The sequence below is a fragment of the Ailuropoda melanoleuca genome, chromosome 17 (assembly GCF_002007445.2).
Source record: "Ailuropoda melanoleuca isolate Jingjing chromosome 17, ASM200744v2, whole genome shotgun sequence".
In the NCBI taxonomy this organism is placed as follows: Eukaryota; Metazoa; Chordata; class Mammalia; order Carnivora; family Ursidae; genus Ailuropoda; species Ailuropoda melanoleuca.
Genome location: NC_048234.1, coordinates 2,011,409 through 2,030,657, shown reverse-complemented (window position 1 = coordinate 2,030,657; position 19,249 = coordinate 2,011,409). Strand labels below are relative to the sequence as shown.

Genomic DNA, 19,249 nt, shown 5'->3' with positions numbered 1-19,249 from the left:
GTCCGGGAGCCAGGGGAAGACTGGAAATGCTGCCGCCTTCTGCAATTTATTTATTTTTTTCTTTTGAGAGAGTGAAAGGAAGAGACAGATACTTGAAACCTGGTGTGTGGCCTGGTTATTTGGGACCCGGGTGAGGCGGGAGACATGGTGGGGGCATAGGGATGGGTCTGGTAGTCAGATCTTTCTTCATTACAGCTCGGAGAGGGGAGAGTGGCCTGAAAGGGGTCTTGGAGGGACCCTGAAACCAGGGACCCCGAGTCAGTAGTGAAGTCTGGGCCTGGGAAAGGCTGGAGGCACTGTCCAAAATCACTGACAGACCCAGAAAGACGGGCATGGGGTCCCTGCAAACTTGACCCATCCCTGATCACTCCCCTGGGCCGTCTGGGGCCTGTCGGGCAGCATGATGCTCTCGAAAGGAAAATACAGAGGAAACTTTCTTGGTTCAGGTTCATAAGAGTTGTGGACGGAGCTGGGCTCTGGCAATGATGTTTACAGAGATTTGTTGGTAAGAAATGCCCTGTAAAATATTTATTCATTGGATTTCTTTATGTCCCATCTCTAGAAAGTTGGAAGCAGCTTTGCCAATAATCAGGGTAGGAGAATGGAACCTCGATACCAAAGATGAAAAAAAAAGCAAAAACAGATGCAGTAGCTGTGAGGGGAAATACGATCTCTGAGCTTCCTGGTAGACAGGGCAAAAAGGGAAACGGTCCATCACCTAGTTCTTTCTTATAAAGGAGCAAAAAAGCTCTGGTTCTTTTAGGGAGTCAGATTTCCCTACCCTAAGCCTCGCTGAAGCTTCTCAGATGCTGTTGTGTAGGGTGTCGGTTCTCAGCTTTTCTTCTGCCACTGTTCATATGCTTGATAGGCCTGTGCCAGGAAGTCCTCAGCTGCAGTATCCGTGAGTCATTGCTGCTCCCTGTGATTCAGGGGTCCCGGGGGGAAGGCCGAGGTGGAGGGTACTGAGAGTTGAGATGGTTAAGCCCAGAACAGTGCAGAAGTTAAGAGTCGGATGCGAAAGATCGACCCTGGGGCCTAAGCTGATCCAAGGAGTGCGGGAGAGATCTCGAGCGGGGTGTCACGTACACCAGTGGTCCTCTCCGTGGACTGCCCCGTGCAGACTTGGGCGAACAGCTCTAAACCAGAATCCCGGGGGTAGGCCTCAGGGGTCTGCGTGTCAGGAAACCTGCCAGGTGACTCTGATGTCTTGCTGGGCGCAGAAGCGTGGCTCCCAAGGATGTTTCTCAAAGAATCCTTCTTTTAGCTTGCTTGTGCGTAGGAGCAGACGGTTTGAGGCTGTGCTGCTGTTCTCTCCCACCGGCCGGAGGGAGAAATCCGTGAGCTGAGGAAGGTGTGTGCCAGGTAACGCGTGTGCATCTCGGGGGTTAAGGAGAGTTCACTGAGCAGGGGCAGAATTCCCTAATTCTGCATGCGTCACTTTTTTGATTATGAAAGGAATACATGTACCTTATAAAAATTCAAATAAATATAGACATGCATATGGTTAAAAAAAAGGAGCTCCCTCCCCATCTCCTTCCACACGCTCCTCAGAGAAAAGCGCTTTGGCAGTTTGTGGTGTGTTCTTCCAAATCTATAAAGAGCTCTTCCCTGGCCGGCTAAGGAGACCGTATGTTTGAGTGGATAGGCGCACTGGATTCCCAAGCAGACTGGGGTTCAAAGCCTGACTCTTCTTCACTCCCCCGCCATTTCTTTCCGCAAGTGCTGCTTTGGCTCTCCCTGGGTGCCTGCCGAGCAGTGTTGGAAATGCTGCGAATGCAATATCCTGGTCCTCGGGGACCGCGGGGCCCTGGCGGTGGGGACTGCAGACGATAGGAAGTGAAGGAATGCAGATCCAGCAATGACGATGGTCCTAGCGAGCAAAGACAACGGCCGGGCGGTGCGCGTCTTCGCTGGTGTAGACGGGGCTCAGGGAGGCATCTTCCTGGAGCAGCGCTAGAAGTGCGGCCTGCAGGGGGAGGAGGCGCGGGGCGGCGGGTGTGCCAGGTGGAGAGAGCGAGGCAGGGCGAGGTGGGAAGCTGGGGATCCCGGAGGACAGAAAGAGGTCACTGGGGTGGAGCGGGCTGGGGGGAAGGAGACAGAGAGGAGAGGAGTCAGAGAAGTGAGCGATTCGTGGGTTTCATAGAAAGTGCCCTGCAAAGCCGGCGGCGCGCGGCAGGTGGGCGCGGCCGGGCTGCCCCAGCGGGGGCGGGGGGGGGGTTGCGAAGACGCGGCAGGGGGCGCTAGAGAGCCAGGCGGGCGGCGCTGCCCCCTGAGGACGAGAGGTGGCCGAGGTGGCCGGGGCTCAGGGCGCAACTTGTGCGAGCCTCAGCTTCTCCACGACCAGTAACCGCCGACCTCGCTGGACTGCCGCGAGGAGCAAAGGCAGGGCGCACGTAGGTCCTCCGCACACAGCCCCGCCCGGGCTGGGAAGCGGTGACCATGATTGCTGTTGGCCTCTTGGTCTGTTCTTCAGTTAAATAAAACCTGGAAACGTGGCGTTTTCATTTTTTCTAAATGAACACCTCTAAATAAAAGTGGGAAAGAGGAGTGGACTGGTCCCGGGTCCCAGAATCCTGGCTGGCCCAACACGGAAGCCAGGATGGAGAAAGTTCTTGCCCAGCAGCAGGAGCTACGGGGGGAGCCTTTTCCTTTGTGGGGGCTCCCAGCACTGAGCCCCCAGCCGGGCACCACTGCCTTGGCCTCCCCTGCTCCATCTCCACCCGGGCCTTGCTCAGCTTCTCCTAGATTTGGGGAGCCCAGGGCACCCTCTTTGGAAAGCCTTCTGTTCACCCCTCTTGGAGAGGCTTTCCAGGTGCCTGACTTGGCAGCCAGATGATGAGAGACTCTAGGGGCGCCTGCTCTGGGCGGGGCTGGGCGAAGCCTGAGGGGGCTCAGCACCTAGGTCTTCTGCACAGAAGGGGAGGCTGTCTTCACCCAGCCAACACGCCAGGCCCCCAGTTCTGTCCCAGGGGAGTTGCTGACCACCCTCCGGGACATGGGGAGAGAGGTGCTCTGCTGTCCTGACCCCAGCCGTCCCCCCTCCCGGCATTCGTGGGCCCTGGGGGGCTAACCCAGCTCTGGCTGTGCTGGTGACGAGAATCCAAGTAGCCAGCACGGCCGAGCGCCTGTGGTGTCCCAGGCCCCGTGCTAAGCGCTTTTCACTCATCCTCTAATCATTTAACCTTGGCAATAACTCTCTGAGCTGGGCATTAAACCCACTCTCCAGATAAGGGCAAGGTGAGCTCACATCTGTCTGAGGACGGGCCTCATTCTGCCTCGGCTTCCCTGCCCCACGCCCCTTCCTGGGGATGCACCAGCCTTCAGTGCCCTCCCTTCCCTCTGTTCTCTGGGACCACCCCCCTGCCTGGGAGCACTTGCTTCTCCTGACTCACCCCACGGATCGGAGGCCCTTCCCCCTCTCTCCCTGGCAGTCTGAACCTGGCACTTGGGCTTGGCCCCACTTCTCGGCCTGTAGGACCTGCGGTGCTGGGGATCTTTCTTCCGCTTCCTCCACCAGCAGGGACTGTCCGGGCTGCTTCCTTCCCACCCCGTCTCCCGGGGCACACTTCATCGCAGGCCACATCTGGGCAACACTCAATATGCTCCCGTCAGTGTCTCCAGCCCAGACACCTCTGTGGACTCCAGACCCGTCTTCAGCAACCCTCCGGACCCACTTACCTGCATCGATGCCCCCCACCCCATGCCATTTCCCTCCCTCATGCAATTTCAGCCACACGGTCCAATCCCATCCTCTGCTCAAGTCCTGCCCGTGGGACCTTACTCTCTGGCCTCCAGCCTCACAGATTCCCCCTGGGACCCAGCTCCCCGCCTCTCAGAGGCCCACCTCGGACCCACCACCCAACCCCCGGGGCCGGGCCACTGTTTAACTTACAGATCTGCCTTGCCTGCAACTCCTCATGGGTCTCGGAGCCTGTAGCCAGGGTCTGTGACTTTGTTGTTCAGATGCCCCAGCTGTAAAATGTTTCTTGATCGCCCAGGAGGTGGGAGTGCCAGGTTCCCGGCCCAGCCTCCCTGGGCCGCTCTCTGCATGAGCTCCAGAACCCTCGCAGAAGTGTCCTCAGAGGGGAAGGCGTCACTTTGCATGAAGTGTGGTTGGCAGAGCTCTAAAGGTGGCCCCCAAGATCCCATGCTGTCATCCCCGGAACCTGGATACGATGATTATGTTCTATGCAGGTGACCTTATATACGACCATGTATAATGTTGTATGCACAGATGGCCTTAAGTAAAGATTTTCCAAGTGGATGTAATCTAATCGCACGGGCCCCTCTGAAACCATAGCGGAAGTCCGATCTGAAGCAGGAGAAAGATTCCACGCGCTGTTGCTGACTTTGAAGATGGAGGGGGCCACGCGACAAGGAGCGTGGGTGGCCCCTGGCTGACAGCCAGCAAGGAAAGGGGGACCTCAGTCCTACAGCTGCAAGGAACTGGGTTCTCTCAGCCTCCTGAACATGTTAGAAGCATGTTCTTTTCCTCCTTTGCCTCCATTAACGAAGACAGTCCTGCCGGCACTTTGATCTCAGCTTTGTGAGAGGAGAGCAGAGGACCCAGCTGGACTGTGAGCTAATAAATGGGTCTTATTTTAAGCCACTGTTTGTGATACTTAGTTACTCAGCAGTAGAGAATTAACACATGAGGCCCTATGTCCCTGAAGAGATTGCATAATTTAATATATATATTAAATTATGCAATCTCTTCAGGTATTTAAAAGTAGGCTCCACACCCAACGTGGGGTTCGAACTCACAACCCTGAGATCAAGAGTTGCAGGCTCAGGGCGCCTGGGTGGCACAGCGGTTCAGTGTCTGCCTTCAGCTCAGGGCGTGATCCCGGCATTATGGGATCGAGCCCCACATCAGGCTCCTCCGCTATGAGCCTGCTTCTTCCTCTCCCACTCCCCCTGCTTGTGTTCCCTCTCTCGCTGGCTGTCTCTATCTCTGTCGAATAAATAAATAAAATCTTAAAAAAAAAAAAGAGTTGCAGGTCTACCGACTGAGCCAGCCGGACGCTCCTAAGATATATATTATTAAAGGAATAAATGTAAGAGGTGGGTGAGTTCTCAGCATAAACACACCATCATTGTGGCATAGTTTTCTTTTTGCTACTTTTTAGTTTCTTCGGAGTGTCTCTGGGATTTTGCGGGAGGCTCCCTTGCAAATTAGCGGCGGTCAGCGTATCATGTTGTTCCTCTGGCTTTCTTCATGTTGTTTTATCACCTACGGCTCACATTCTAAAGCTATTGGCTTCAGAGAACATTTATCAGCACCGATCTGTGTCGTGCTCCCTGTTCAGTGGGTTTGGGGAACGTGGTTATAGGTAAAAACCGGATTGCAGAGACCGTATTCCAGTGTAATATGCAAACAGAGGAATGCACAAATGCTAAGTATACAGCTTTCTTCGGTTGCATAAATGGAACACGCCCATGCAACCAGGGTCCAGATAGAGAAGCTGAACATTTCTGTTACCCAGAAGCCCTCTTGTGCTACTTTGCCGTCCTTGCTTCCGCAAGAGTAACCACTATTGTGCAGGTTGCGGGTGATGATATCAGAGAATGCTAAACTCACAGCCCCATAGTCCCCAAGATGATTGGCCACAGTCCCAGTGCATGCCAACAACAGGGGCTTTTCAGGACACAGACAGATGAGGGTGTGCCCGGGCCTTTCATAGTTCATGAAAGGACCACGTTCCTGGAGGTCTCATGTAATGTAAAACTCTCATGATAAAGTCTAGTTCTGTCACTGAAATGACTGTAACATAGGGTTTGCACAAAACTTCTCATTTGGGACCTAAAGCGAGACTAATTAACATCTTTAATATTGCCCAATTTCTAATTTAGCCTAATTTGAATCCACACACACCTCCCTGAATCCCCCGTGGGGCTGTGAGGGGCTGTGTTTTAGCTTCTCGGGGACCCCGGGGCCCAGCTGCCGTGACACTATGGGATCCCGGTTCTGGATTTGTTTTGGGGACAGAGCCCAGGTCCTAGAGTCAGAGGCTTACATTCCAGTCCTCCTTGCACTTGATAACCCTGGGTAAGCTCTTACCTGCTGGGACTGCGCTCTGGGGTGCATGAGAGGAGCTCATGGATGAGAAGCCCCGACACACAGTAGGAACCAAGGGAGCTTGTTGGCCCAGTCCCAGCTGGGGTGGGAAAAGCCTGCTCTCCTGTAGCTCCCCCCAACACCCCCATGCTGCCTGGACTTTGCTCCCTGGGAGAGTGAAGCCAGTGAGCCCCAGCAGGAGAGCCCCGCTGAGCCTCCCTGGGAGGCTGGGGCCCAGGCTCAAATGCCAGGGTCAGGGCCCAGATTGGGCAAGAGCAGAGCGTGGGGCCCCCTGATCCTGGTCAGTGATATTTGGAAACACCAACAATTCTGGGAAATTTAGCAGCAGGAAGTGAAAGGAGGGAGGGGTAGAAGGAAATGGCGGGGTGCACCCTTAGCCCCTCCTGGCCTGGCTCCCCATCCCAAACCTAAAGAGATTAGTGAGGTGACTGGCAGGGGAGTGAGGGGGAGGTGGACAGACCAGGAGATTCCCCCTCCCTGGGGAGGAAAGCAGGGGCGGCCCATCCCCCACTCCCACTCCACACATTTCCAGAGTTCCAAATCCTTTTTCACCTCTGTTTACTGTCCAAAGTCCCGGGCACTGGGGATGCCAGGTTCGGATTGTTGGGACACACAGACACACAGACACGCAGACGCAGACAAGCAGGGCTCAGGGGCCCTCATATGGACCCTGCTCCCTCCCCTCCCATCGTCCAGGGCTGTCCGTGCACCCCAAGTCTCCAGACTTCAGCCCCCTTCTTAGCCTAGGATCTGCACAGCATCGAGGGATCCAGGAACCAACCTCAAGACCGTCAGCAAGTAAGAGGGGAAGAAAGGCAGGGGGACCGACGGGTGCGGTGGCGGGTGCTGGGCGGGAAGACTTCAGAGGATTAAGTTTGGATGTCAGGCCTGGGAGGGAATGGAAGAAAGAAAGTTCTCCTGTAGCCACCAATCACTTAGAAATGGACTGCACCCCACAGCCCGGCTCCACTCGGCCCCAACCTCAGCCCTAACCCCAGCCTTGTGCTAGGCCCAGGTCCAGCCAGCCCTACCATGACAAATGACTACCAGGACCTTCAGCGTCTGGACAACGAGGACAATGACCACCAGCTCCGACGAGGTAAGGGGATGCTCCCTTCCAGTTCTGAAGGGTGAGCATGAGCTGGCTCTTGCCGGATTGCCTCAGCTCCCCCTTCCTTCTGTGACCCCTGACCCCGGCTCTGGGTCTGAGCTGCCTCCCTTGGGGGAGGTGCCAGCCCTTTCTCTGTGCCCGCCTCCTGCTCAGAGGCTTGGGGAGGGTGCGGATCCAGGGGCCCAGGTGTAACCGGGAAAGTTAGGGCCCCCCTTCTTCCCTCTAACACCTGGTGAGCCTTGGCCACACGCGTGAGTGTGTATGAGCGTGAGAGCACCGGGTGCCCGGGACCATTTTGTCAAGGGGTCAGACTTCTGTGAGGAGGACAAGGGACCTAGTATCCGAGGAGGAGGCTGCCCCCGTCCAACAAGAACAAGCCCCCCTTCTTTCTCCTGCGAGCAGAGGTGCTGTTTGGGCTAAGGAGGAGGGCACTTGGGGATGGGGGTGGGGGAAGGGCTGCAGGTGGGGGCGACTTGGGGGACTCTGTCTTCTCTCCCTGCGCCCAGCCAGAGGAGTGGGATTCATGGGGAGAGAACGAAACCTCCTCTTCTTTCCCCGTCCTTCCGGGGTGGGGGTGGGGACAATGACCCCAGCCAGCCGCCCACTCCTCCTTGTCCCTCCCGGGGGCAAGCTCCAGGCTCGAATGAGGTTCATCTGCGTCAGTGACACGGTCCGGCCACTAGGTGTCAGCAAAGGCTCAGGGCCCGGGCGGGCTGGGCCGGGTCCAAGCTGGGTGCCCCCCTCCAGCGGCCTCTGGTCCCTCAGGGTCCCCGACCTCCCAGATTTCTTAATCTATATGGTTCTTCCTAGTCCCGGAGAGGGGCCTTAGCCCGCTCGCCTCCCGCGGCCCCAGAGCTGCCCGGGCGCCCCCGTGTCCCTGAGACCCCTTGCCCTCTCTCGCTAGTGCCGCCTCCCCCGCAGCCGCTGTTTCGGAGGCTCTGCTCCGGACCCTGCCTCCTCCTGCTCTCGCTGGGCCTCGGCCTCCTGCTGCTGGTGGTCGTCTGTGTCATCGGATCCCAGAGTGGGTGCCCTGGGAGTGGGCTGGGACGGGAGCCCTGCTGGGGGCTGCGGGGGTGACAGGGCTGGGAGAGGGCTGGCTTCGGTGCTGGCGGACGCGGCCCCCTCATTTCGCGCTCTGCACATCCCCTCCCGCCCAGACTCCAAGCTGCGGGAGGAGCTGCAGGCCCTGAGAGAGACTTTCGGCAACTTCACGGAGAGCACGGAGGTCGAGGTCAAGGCCCTGAGCAGCCAGGGTGAGGGGGCCTGGGGCTGGGGCTGGGGGGCCGCGGAACGCGAGGGATGCGGGGTCGCTGAGCAGTGTCTCCCCAGGAGGAAGTGTGGGCAGAAAGATGAAGTCGCTGGAGTCCCAGCTTGAGAAGCAGCAGCAGGAGCTGAGTGAAGGTCAGACACCGAGCGTGTGTGCCTGGGCGCGCAGGATACGGGGGTCCCCAGGGCCAAACCCAGGGGTCTCGCGGCGCGCGTGACGGATCTCCCGGCCCCCGCCCTCGGCCCCGCAGATCACTCGGGCCTGCTGCTCCACGTGAAGCAGTTCGTGTCGGACCTGCGGAGCCTGAGCTGTCAGATGGCCGTGCTCCACGGCAACGGTGAGGAGGCGGGGGCGCGCGCGCTCGGCCGCCCACCTCCCCGCGGGCCGCGCCTCAGCGCCTCCACCCTCCCCTGTCCCCCAGGCTCCGGGAGGACCTGCTGCCCGGTCAACTGGCTGGAGTACGAGGGCAGCTGCTACTGGTTCTCCCGCTCCGGGAAGTCCTGGGCCGAGGCCGACAAGTACTGCCAGCTGGAGAGCGCGCACCTGGTGGTGGTGGGCTCCTGGGATGAGCAGGTGGGCGCCGCGGGGCTCGCGCGCGGGGGGCGGGGCTGGCGGCTCCGGGGAGCGCTCACCACCCGGTCCCCGCTCCGCAGAAGTTCGTCCAGCACCACATGGGTCCTGTGAACACCTGGATGGGCCTCACCGACCAGAGTGGGCTCTGGAAGTGGGTGGACGGGACGGACTACGAGACGGGCTTCAAGTGAGTGTGCGCGCCCCCAGGCGGCGCGCGTCCCAGCCCCGCGGGTCCCCGGGGGCTCGGCTGGAGAGGGGCGGGGGTGGGGGCGCACATCTGCTCGTCTCCGCAGGAACTGGAGGCCAGAGCAGCCGGACGACTGGTACGGGCACGGGCTCGGGGGAGGCGAGGACTGCGCGCACTTCACCGACGACGGCCGCTGGAACGACGACGTGTGCCAGAGGCCCTACCGCTGGGTGTGCGAGACAGCGCGCGAGCCCCCCAGCTAGAAGCCTCATCTCCCCTAATTTATTTCCTCGATGCCTCCACCTGCCCCGTGACCCTCCTGTGAGGGGGGCGTCCCCCACCGTGTCGGGGATGGCTGATCTAGGGTTTTAAGGGAAGGGGAAAGACGATGCTGAGGAGCCTACAATCACGTTTTGAGGGACGGGGAGATCGACACCCCCGTCACCTGCCGCAGCCTGCAGGGTATGGTCAGCCTTTTTTAGAGTAAAAAGAACAGAAATATTTTAAACGTGCCATGCGTTGTCTGGTTATTGGGCATTAGGAATTGGGAGTGGGCTGGTGGGTGCGAAGCCTGGGGCAGGCCGCGGGGCCTGGTGAGAACCCCACGGGTTTTGGTACTTACAAGGGTGGGAATTAGGGCTCCTGTTGGGAGTCTCCCCTGTAAAGGTGTCCCGTTGCTGGGGACCGCTGCACCTGCGGCAATCCCCTAGGACCAGAATCACCCCCGTGTGTCCAAAGGCTTCGAATGAAGCTCGCTGGTGTCTGTTGCTCGCGTTATAGTGGACGGAGGCAGTGTCCACACACAGGCAACAAGCACAGTGAATGTGAAGACGAGCCTACCGCCAAGACCCACCACCTGCGAAGGACGCCCCCAGAGAAACAGAACCCACAACCCAGGATGGGAGTTCACAGAACGAACAGACCAAGACTTTGCAGACACTTATGGGCTTATCAGCAAACATTGAATGAACACAAAAGCAGAGACAAAAAGATCTACCAGCATATGAAGTCCTCACCATCTTTCCAGATAACTTTGCGTATAAGAGAAAATAACCGTCAAACAGGTAATTGAGAAATGAACAAGGAGAGCCCTACACGCTGAGGTGTGGGTCGGTCTAAAGCAGTTCTCGGGAGGAAAGCTGTGTAGACAAGCACGTTTGTTAAAAAACAAGGTTGAATGGAAATAAGCTGTTTCAACTCAAGGAACTTGAAAAAGAATAAAACCCCTCAAAATAGAAGGCAGGGATTTAGTAAAAAATCGTCAACCACATGGTATATAATCTATTCGAGTCCACTGGGACATTTTTTAAAAATTGAGCAAACCCTGGGCCATCAAGTGAGTTTTAATAAATTTCTAATAGAGAATTTCCACTATAATGACCAGAAAGGTTAAATTCTTATATAAACCATTAGCAAACCCAATCAAATGATATTTTAAAAAGATAACATGTTGGGGCACCTGGGTGGCTCAGTCGGTTAAGCATCTGCCTTCGGCTCAGGTCGGGATCTGGGCGTCCTAGGATCGAGCCCCGCATCGGGCTCCCTGCTCAGCAGAGAGCCTGCTTCTTCCTCTCCCTCGGCAGCTCCCCCTGCTTGTGCTCTCTTTCTAAGATAAATAAATAAAATCTTAAAAAAACAAATCTTAAAAGATAACACATTTGTCAGAGAAAGAAAAATACCAAATGGTATTTGAAATATTTGTACATAGTTCATATGTAGAATTTAGAAGTGAAACAAGTGAGCAAAGGGGAAAAAAGAGAGAGAGAGAGACAAACCNGTGGGGTGGGGTGGGGTGGGAGTGGGTGGAACAGGTGATGGACATTAAGGAGCGCACCTGTGATGAGCACCAGGTGTGTACGGAAGTGAGGAATCACTAAATTCTGCACCTGAGACTAATATTACACTATACGTTAACTAGCTGGAATTAAATAAAAACTTGGAAAAAGAAGAAAGAATTCAAAGATGGTTTAGCATCAAGAAAATCTATTAATAAAATAGACTCAGGGAGTACAAAGGAAAAAATTACATAATGTGGAAAAAGCACTTGGCAACCTTTTTTAGGACCTCAGCTGCTGCTTTTTGTCCCTCTACAATCCCACGCTGTACATTCCATCAGTCTTCCATGATGTCTGCCCCGCTCCAGCCATGACGCCTTTCAGGCAAGAGAAAGGAGAAAAGAAAGAGTCAGAGGAAAGTACCTCTCTGTGAGGACACTTCTGGAAGCTGTGTGCACGTCAGCTTACATCTGTTTGATGAGAACTGGTCCCAGGGCAATAGCCCCAAACGGGACTGAGACGTGGACTCTATATTCTAAGGGGGTCAGATTTCAGCTAAAAGCAAGGGGATTTTATTGAAGTGGAGTGGGAGTCAGCAAACCGTGGCTCTCACCTGTTTTTGTCAATATTGGTGTTTTTTTTTAAGGTTTTTATTTATTTATTTGACACAGTGAGAGCAAGATAGAGCACAGCAGGGGGAGCAGACAGGGAGAGGGAGAAGCAGGCTTCCGCTGAGCAGGGAGCCCGATGCTGGGACTCGATCCCAGGACCCTGAGATCATGACCTGAGCCAAAGGAGCCACCAGGCAACCCTGTCAATAAAATTTCTTTGGTTGTTTTTGGCATCCCCACTGGGACTCGGATATATATAAAGCTTTATTGGAATCGGCCACGCTCATTTCTTTACATTCTGCTTGTGACTGTTTTCATGTGAGAGGCAGAATTGAGTAGTCAGGACAAAGCCAGCAAAACCAAAAATATTTGCCATCTGACTCTTTGCAGAAAATGTTTGTGGGATGCCTGGGTGGCTCAGTCCCCGAAGCGTCTGCCTTCAGCTCGGGTCATGATCTCAGGGTCCTGGGATCGAGCACTGCGTTGGGCTCCCTGCTCTGCGGGGAGTCTGCTTCTCCCCCTGCCTCTGCTGCTCCCCCTGCTTGTGCTCACTCTCTCTCTCTGACAAATAAATAAGTAAAATCTTAAAAAAAAAAAAAAGACGTTTGCTGCTTCCCGGTATACAGTAAGGGGGAGAGGGGTATTGGGGTCAGTTAGGAGTCTCTGGCCCACTGCCATTAGTGCTGCTGTTTGACACCGTTGGGGTATCCTGGCCAAACTGCAGAAAGCAGGAGAAGGCATCAGAGGTAAGAATTGGAAAGGAAGACATAAAACAGTATGATCATTTACCCGGAAATTCAACACCATCAACAAACAATTGGGCCGAACAAGAAGCTTTGGCAGGTGCATTGGTCGGCTATCAGCACTTTGATCTAGAAAGACTATACAAGACAAAAATAAAATTCTTTCCAAGTTCATCTATAAACTCAGTGCAATAGCACACAGCTCAGTTGGGTTTCTAGAAGCAACTTAATCTTTTTCAAAAATATAGAAAGAGGGGGTGTAGAGATTACTTAAAATAAAAATAAATACATATACATGTATAAAGAGAGAAAGATAAAAGCCAATTTGGGAAAAAAAGGAAGCAAAAATCAGGTGAACGGGAAACCAGCCTAACCAGACATTAGAACATATTACAAAGACATATTCATAGAAATTATACGGTAATATTACCAAAACAGACCAGTGGTATGGAAGACGGAGCTCAGAGACAGAATATGAACCAATGAGAAGTTAATATACAATAAATGGACACCTCGAATGGGTGGAGGAAGGAGGCTGGGAAAGCTGGTTTTCCAGATGAAGGGGAAAAAATCCATACCTTGGGGTAGAAAACACTTTAGGGTTCGAAGCGAAGGCCCAAGAAAGAATTCTCCACACGGCTTTGGTGCAAAAAGATAGTTTTATTAAAGCCTGAGACAAGACGGGGGGGGGGCAGAAAGAGCCACACCGGGGTCAGGGGGAGTGGCCCATTATATACTTTCAAGTTGGGAGGTGGTTAGTGGTAGAGTAAGCCTGCCAGGTATTTTGGAAACAAGGTTGGTTTCCAGGATCCTGAGGGGGCTGGCTATTATTGGTAAAAGGTCATTCATTACCATCTAATAAAACCCGAGTCATAAGACCCTGCAGATGTCTGATCGGTGGCCAGATGCTGGGGGTGATCACCAACACGCATCTCCGGGGAGTAGAGATGAAGGAAGTTTCCAAAGGAATTTTTATATGTTAAAGGAGACTTATGGGATCCTGGGGGTTGGACCTAAGATTGCCTTTTGCCCTTAGCAAAGTGTTCAATATCGAGGTGGCTGAGTCCCTAGGGGAATGTCACTCTGCCTGTTTTAAGGATTTGTCAATGGGCTCTAAGTAGTAAGGAAATTTAATAATTTTTCTTCTGCCTTTGTTTCCCACATCATACCTAACAATACATATGCAGGTGGATGCTGGATGGATTCAAGACCTAAATAGAAAAGATAGGGGCACCTGGCTGGCTCAGTCATTAAGCATCTGCCCTCGGCTCAGGGCGCGATCCCAGAATCCTGGGATCGAGCCCCACATCAGGCTCCCTGCTCCAGAATGACTTCATAAATACGACCTCTAAAGCAAATGCCAAAAAAGCCAAAAAAAATGTAGTGAAATTGACTGTTTGTAAATGAACAATTTCAGCTCAGTGATGCTGTAACAGGTGCCCAGCAGGAAACAGACGGCATCCATGAAATGGATAATTGGAGGATTTTTAAAAAAATATTTTATTTATTTATTTGACAGAGATAGAGACAGCCAGCGAGAGAGGGAACACAAGCAGGGGGAGTGAGAGAGGAAGAAGCAGGCTCATAGCAGAGGAGCCCGATGTGGGGCTCGATCCCATAACGCCGGGATCACGCCCTGAGCCGAAGGCAGACGCTTAACCGCTGTGCCACCCAGGTGCCCCAATTGGAGGATTTTTTAAAAAGATTTTATTTTGAAGTGGTCTCTCATCTCTATATCCAACATGGGGTTCGAACCCACAACCCTGAGATCAGGAGTTGCACCCTCCATGACTGAGCCAGCCAGGGGCCCCTGGGGGATGTTTTTCATAAAAGAATGAGCAGGATCAGGGAAGCCACAAGAAATAGGGCAGTCGTGAGCACCTCCAGGAACCCAAGAAGAGAGAAAGCTGCACGGAGAGCCCCCCTTTCCCCCAACGGGAGCTGCGTCTGTCTGTCAGTCCGTTGAGGCAGCTAGCTCACCGCTGGGTGGCAGGGAAGGAGCTGGAGGAGTCAATACCCTCACTTGCCTCCCCTTCCTCCCTCTGATTTCCTGCAGCCAATGGAAGCCAGGTGGCAAGGGAGGGATTTGATGCAGCCATTCAGCTCGGCCTCTGAGGCCACGGGTGTGGAGAAGGGTAGACACGCAGCACAGAAGGGGCCCGGAGGCCACGGGGGAAAAAATGGAAACCTATTTCTGCAGGAGCAAGGATATAAAGAGGCCGTCCACAGAGAAGGAACTCCTGAGTCTAAAGTAATGTAATGTAACAGACCATCAATGAGCCCTCTGTCACAGCCATCCGACTGACAAAAATTAGAGCCGAAGCTGAGTGCTGGCAGGTGGTGGGGAAGTGAGAAACTTGGGCGCTCCTGCTGGGAGCACTGGTCTAGCCATTGTGCAAGGACTTTAGTGGAATTGGGAAGGCCTGTCCACCCCGATCTCTGCAATTCTGCTTCTGGGCAAACACACCAGAGTCCTCTCCCTGGTCCCTTCTGGACGCTCACGGCAGTGCCTTGGGTCACGGGGACTGGAGGCCCCTGTATGTCTGCCCAAAGGCTAATGCGGGACAGAGTGCCCGGTGGAATGAGGCCCAGCGTTCAGAGACAGTGAGTGATGGATCACAGGCTGGAAAAGAGCGCGGAGCTGCCTCAGGCATTGACCCCAGAGCTACCCTGCGCTCAGCAATGCACTTCTGGGCACAGAGGCCAAGGCATCTCGAGAGAAGCTCTCTGCGCCCCATCTTAACAGAAACGTGGATCACAACGGTCAAGACTTGGAAAGAGTCTAGGTGTCCGCCGCAGGTGAGCTGAGAAGGGGAATGTGGCACACACGTCCCACGGAATAGTATCAGCCACAGAAACGAAGGCACGCCTGCCATTTGCAACAGCGTGCGTGCACCTGGACGACATCGTGTTAAGGGAAAGAAGTCAGACAGAGAAGGACAAATGCTGCTGAGATTTAAAAAGTCAAAGTAATAGCAGCAGAGAGTAGAATGGTGGTTGCCCGGGGCTGGGGGTGGGGTGGGGAAGGGGGCGAGGCCCGCCGAAGGGTACAAAGTTTAGGTATAAGATGGTGGGGTTCTGGCTCCCTAATGCACAACGTGCTGATGATGGTTAATAATCTGCTGAGAGAGCAGATCTCAGGTGTTCTCACCACACACACACACACGCACACCCACACACACGGATGGTACCACGTGAGGGCATGAATGTGTTGAGTGACTCGATCGCCGGCATCATGTCGAGACATAGATGCGTCTGACATCATCACGCTGCATGCTTAAAGGACACTCTGTACCGCCAAAGTATGGATAATTTGTATTTGTCAATCAGACCTCAGTAAAGCTGGAAAAAAATAACAGAAGTACATTTCACGGAAAAAACCAGCAGGGACTATGCGTACGCCCAGCAATGTGGAGAGCCCCCAAATCAGCGCTGAACGGAACAAGAACAAAACACCAGAGTGCGGTCTAGAACACAATCGCGTCGACAAAAGGCCGCAGCCTACACCCACAACAGGGTTCTCAACGATCCACACGTTTTCAAGGACACGTGAAGCCCATTCAGGTGTTTGCTCGAGGAAGATCAATGGGGCGAACGGCAGCGTCAGCACGAGGGGACCACCTCGGACAGACCGGAGCCAAGAGCGTGGCGTAGCTGAGGGCGGGGAGCTCCAGCCTCACCTCTGGTCCAGAGGAAAAGTGTGTAAGCCCCGCGTAACCGCCACGCTGCCAGGATCCTGACTGCGGAGAGATGAGGAGCCAGAGCACCTGGGCTCCTTCCGGAGGCGGATCCAGAGTGAGTCATAAGAATAAAAATATTAGAAAGGAGAAGGCCGGTGTTTTAAAAAAACATTTGCAGACATTAGGCATCTCCCATTGTGATGTAGTCGGGGCCACCCAGCATCACCCATGAGATGTTCTGCTCAGGGAACCTTGAACCTGAAGCTGATTGACCTTCTAGTGTTAACTAGGGCTTTAGAGGAAATTCAGCGGGCAGGGACGTTGCACACAGGTGTGCATTCCGTCAAATCCAGAAGGTGGAAGGTTTTATCAAGACCCTGCCTGGTTTATGCAACAAATAAATGAGCAGAAAAAAAAAATAGACGAGAGCGGGGCAGAATTTTCCTAGATTAAAGGGGCCTTAAGAGGCATACCTGGTGCATGCAGTGCGGGGACTTTGCTCCTGATTTGAACAAACCAATTGTAAAAGGACATTGCAGAAAGTCAGGTGAATTGCCCTGCTAATTAGATAAGGCATTCCTGTCAGTGATTTCTGGTCTGATAAGAGTATTGTCTCATTAGGAACAAGAGTCTCTCATTTTAGAAATACATATGCCGAAATGCTTCCAGGAGGAATGGGGAGTCCGGGATCCGCTCTGAACTAACTGAGTGGGATGGGGGCGGGGAGGTGGGGTGGCGCCGGAGTCACGTCTGGCCACACGCTGGTGACTGTTGAGGCCAGCGGTGCCTACGTGGGTGTTCGTCATACTAGTCTCTCAACTTTCGGACATACTTTGTTCACTAGGGCGGAATCAAAAGTGGCAGGGCCTAAAGATAGGACTTAACTGAAAAATAGGACATAATAGGTTTGTTACATGTGCAGTACGGGGGAATCAGATTTTGTTTCTACAGAAAAGAGGGACAGGTTCGGGGGCACCTGGCTGGCTCAGTGGGTAGAGCATGTGACTCTTGATCTCGGGGTTGTGAGTTCAAGCCCCATGTTGGGTGTAGAGATTACTTAAAAATAAATCTTAAAAAAAAAAATGAGGGACAGGGTGCCTGGGTGGCTTAGTCCATTGAGTGATGTGCTCTTGGTTTCCTCTCGGGTCATGATCTCAGGGTGGTGAGATCGAGCCCCCTTTGACCTCTGGACTTACCGGGGAGTCTGCTTGAGATTCTCTCCCTCTGCCCCCTGCCCCCACTCGTGCTTGCTCTCTCTCTAAAGTAAATAAATAAACCCCCTTTTTTTTTTAAAGACGCTGACTTCACTAAAGTTAGAAACAAGCAGAAGACTTGGATGCAGTATTTGCAACATTTATAACAAGTAATTAATGTCCCGAATATAAAGAACTCCCACAAAATAACAAGGAAAAAAGCAATCCAACAGAGAAAGAGGGTATTCTAGTAAGTTCTTGTCTCTGTTTTAGGGAATCCTTCAGTGTGTGCAAACTTGGGGCACAAGTAGCCAAAGGGCCCACATCCTCCCTCCCTGCCCCCTTCCGGGTAGGGGGGGTGCTGGCCTGAGCGTCACTGTGCCCCCTGGCTCCTCCCTCCCCCAGTCTTGAGCGGATGCTGCCAACGGGTGGGGTGGTCACAGTTGGAGTGCGAGGGGAGGGTCATGCTTTTAAGGTCTTAAAGGAACTAAGCTTAAAAGATTCAGTCTGCAACATAATATATACAATATAATCCCATCTATGTAGCTCCCCCCCCAAAAAAAACGCCCACGAGTGCTATATATTTCCTTAACTTACACCCAGAGATTGTTGCTTTTCTCTAGTGTATTCAGCCTCTCCTCTCTCCCCGCCGTGCATCTTTTCCATGTTCAAAGACTTTCCCATCAAAAAAAATCCCCGCTCGATCCCCTGGCCCCTCTCCAGCCACTGTTCCACGCTTCTCTGCTGCCTCAAGCTAACAGCTTTCGGGAATAAAGGGAGGGGCCGGGGCTGGATGGGCGGCGGGAGGCAGGCCCGGGAAGGCTGCGGTTTTGTGGGGGAGTTACCTGCTTGTCAGAGTTTCAGAGAAGGGCAAGGCGCCAAAGGCTGGGGAACCCGGCAGCCTGGCTCACGCACGCGCACACGCGCGCGCAGGCACCTGCACGCGTGCACACACGCGCTCCACGGCCACCAGGACGTTTGACTCCCTCAGCGAGGCTCTGCCCCAGGGGGGTGCTCTCTCCCGCCTGCCTGCGCCGACGACCCGCTGCGTCCAGCTCTCGGGCCCACGCCGCGCGCAGGTGGAGGGGAGGCGCGGCTCCCCGGCGGCAGGGAAACCAAGCGCCCCGCTCAAGTGATTCCCCCCTCCACGGCGACTGTCTCGCCATGAGTCAGAAATCCCATAGGGGCCTATCTCGGCTGGAGTATCCCCAAAGCAGAGCCTGGGAGAAAGGCTGGAGGGAGGGGGTTTTCCCGGTGAAGGCGCGCGGGGCAGCGAGACGCGAGGGGGAGACGGGGCTGCCCGAGGTCGCGAGCCCCCGGGGAGCGGTTCTCCCCCAGCCGGGTTCCCGGTCTTGCGAGCTCCGCCGCGGCTCCGGGCTGGGCCCGTGCTGGCCCCGGGCCCCTGCTGGCACTGGACGAGCCCGGGCCGGAGGCGCAGAAGGAGAGCCGGCGGCTGGGGCGCAGGAGGAGCTGGAAAGGGGGACGTGATGTGCGGCCCCAAAGGAGTCGGCCAGGAGACCCCGCGCCCGAACTCCAGAAAGGTTGAGAACACGCAGTAGCGGCCAAAACACGGAACACCGAGGAACGACCTTAGGAGCAATGCAAGATGTGTATGAGGACAGCTGTGAACCTCGTAAAGGCCGCGAAGAGCCTTGAACGTAGCCTCCTTACTCCTGGCGACCCATCCCAATAGTGAGGCCATGTCCCTTCTCCCCAGGTTAATCTACAAATTCAACGGTATCTGAATCAAAAGTCTAATGCAATTAAGTTTTCCTTTTTGGAATTGGACACCAGGATTCTAAAACCTACCTGGAAGGATAAAAGGTGTGAGAATAGCCAGCAGAAAAATTTAAGAACGGTAATGGGGTGGGGGGGCTTGTCCTATCACATACTAAAATCTAAAGCGAGTAATGGAAGCCTTCGTGGCCCAGGAACGAGCAGAAAGATCAGTGACATAGAACAGACCGGAACCGACGCAGACAGTTAACGGGGGCTGTTTCGTTGGCGACACAAATCCAGGGGGAACCAGC

The 19,249-nt window shown here is 54.4% G+C and overlaps 1 protein-coding gene across 2 annotated transcripts; it reads left to right on the top strand.

Moving 5' to 3' along the window:
- The first annotated feature begins 6,737 nt into the window (after positions 1–6,737).
- On the top strand, positions 6,738–9,730 carry LOC100472530 (asialoglycoprotein receptor 1). 2 transcript variants are annotated; one of them, XM_034647312.1, is made up of 9 exons: positions 6,738–6,877; positions 7,039–7,178; positions 8,095–8,211; positions 8,348–8,443; positions 8,520–8,591; positions 8,708–8,794; positions 8,879–9,030; positions 9,111–9,217; positions 9,324–9,730. In XM_034647312.1, exons 2-9 carry the CDS (start codon positions 7,112–7,114, stop codon positions 9,478–9,480), a joined length of 855 nt encoding a protein of 284 aa, XP_034503203.1. In that variant the 5' UTR covers positions 6,738–6,877; positions 7,039–7,111; the 3' UTR covers positions 9,481–9,730. The 2 variants fall into 2 exon arrangements, with proteins under 2 accessions (XP_034503203.1, XP_019660642.2); XM_019805083.2 differs by having other exon boundaries at positions 6,741–6,877; positions 7,089–7,178.
- The last annotated feature ends 9,519 nt before the right edge of the window (positions 9,731–19,249 follow it).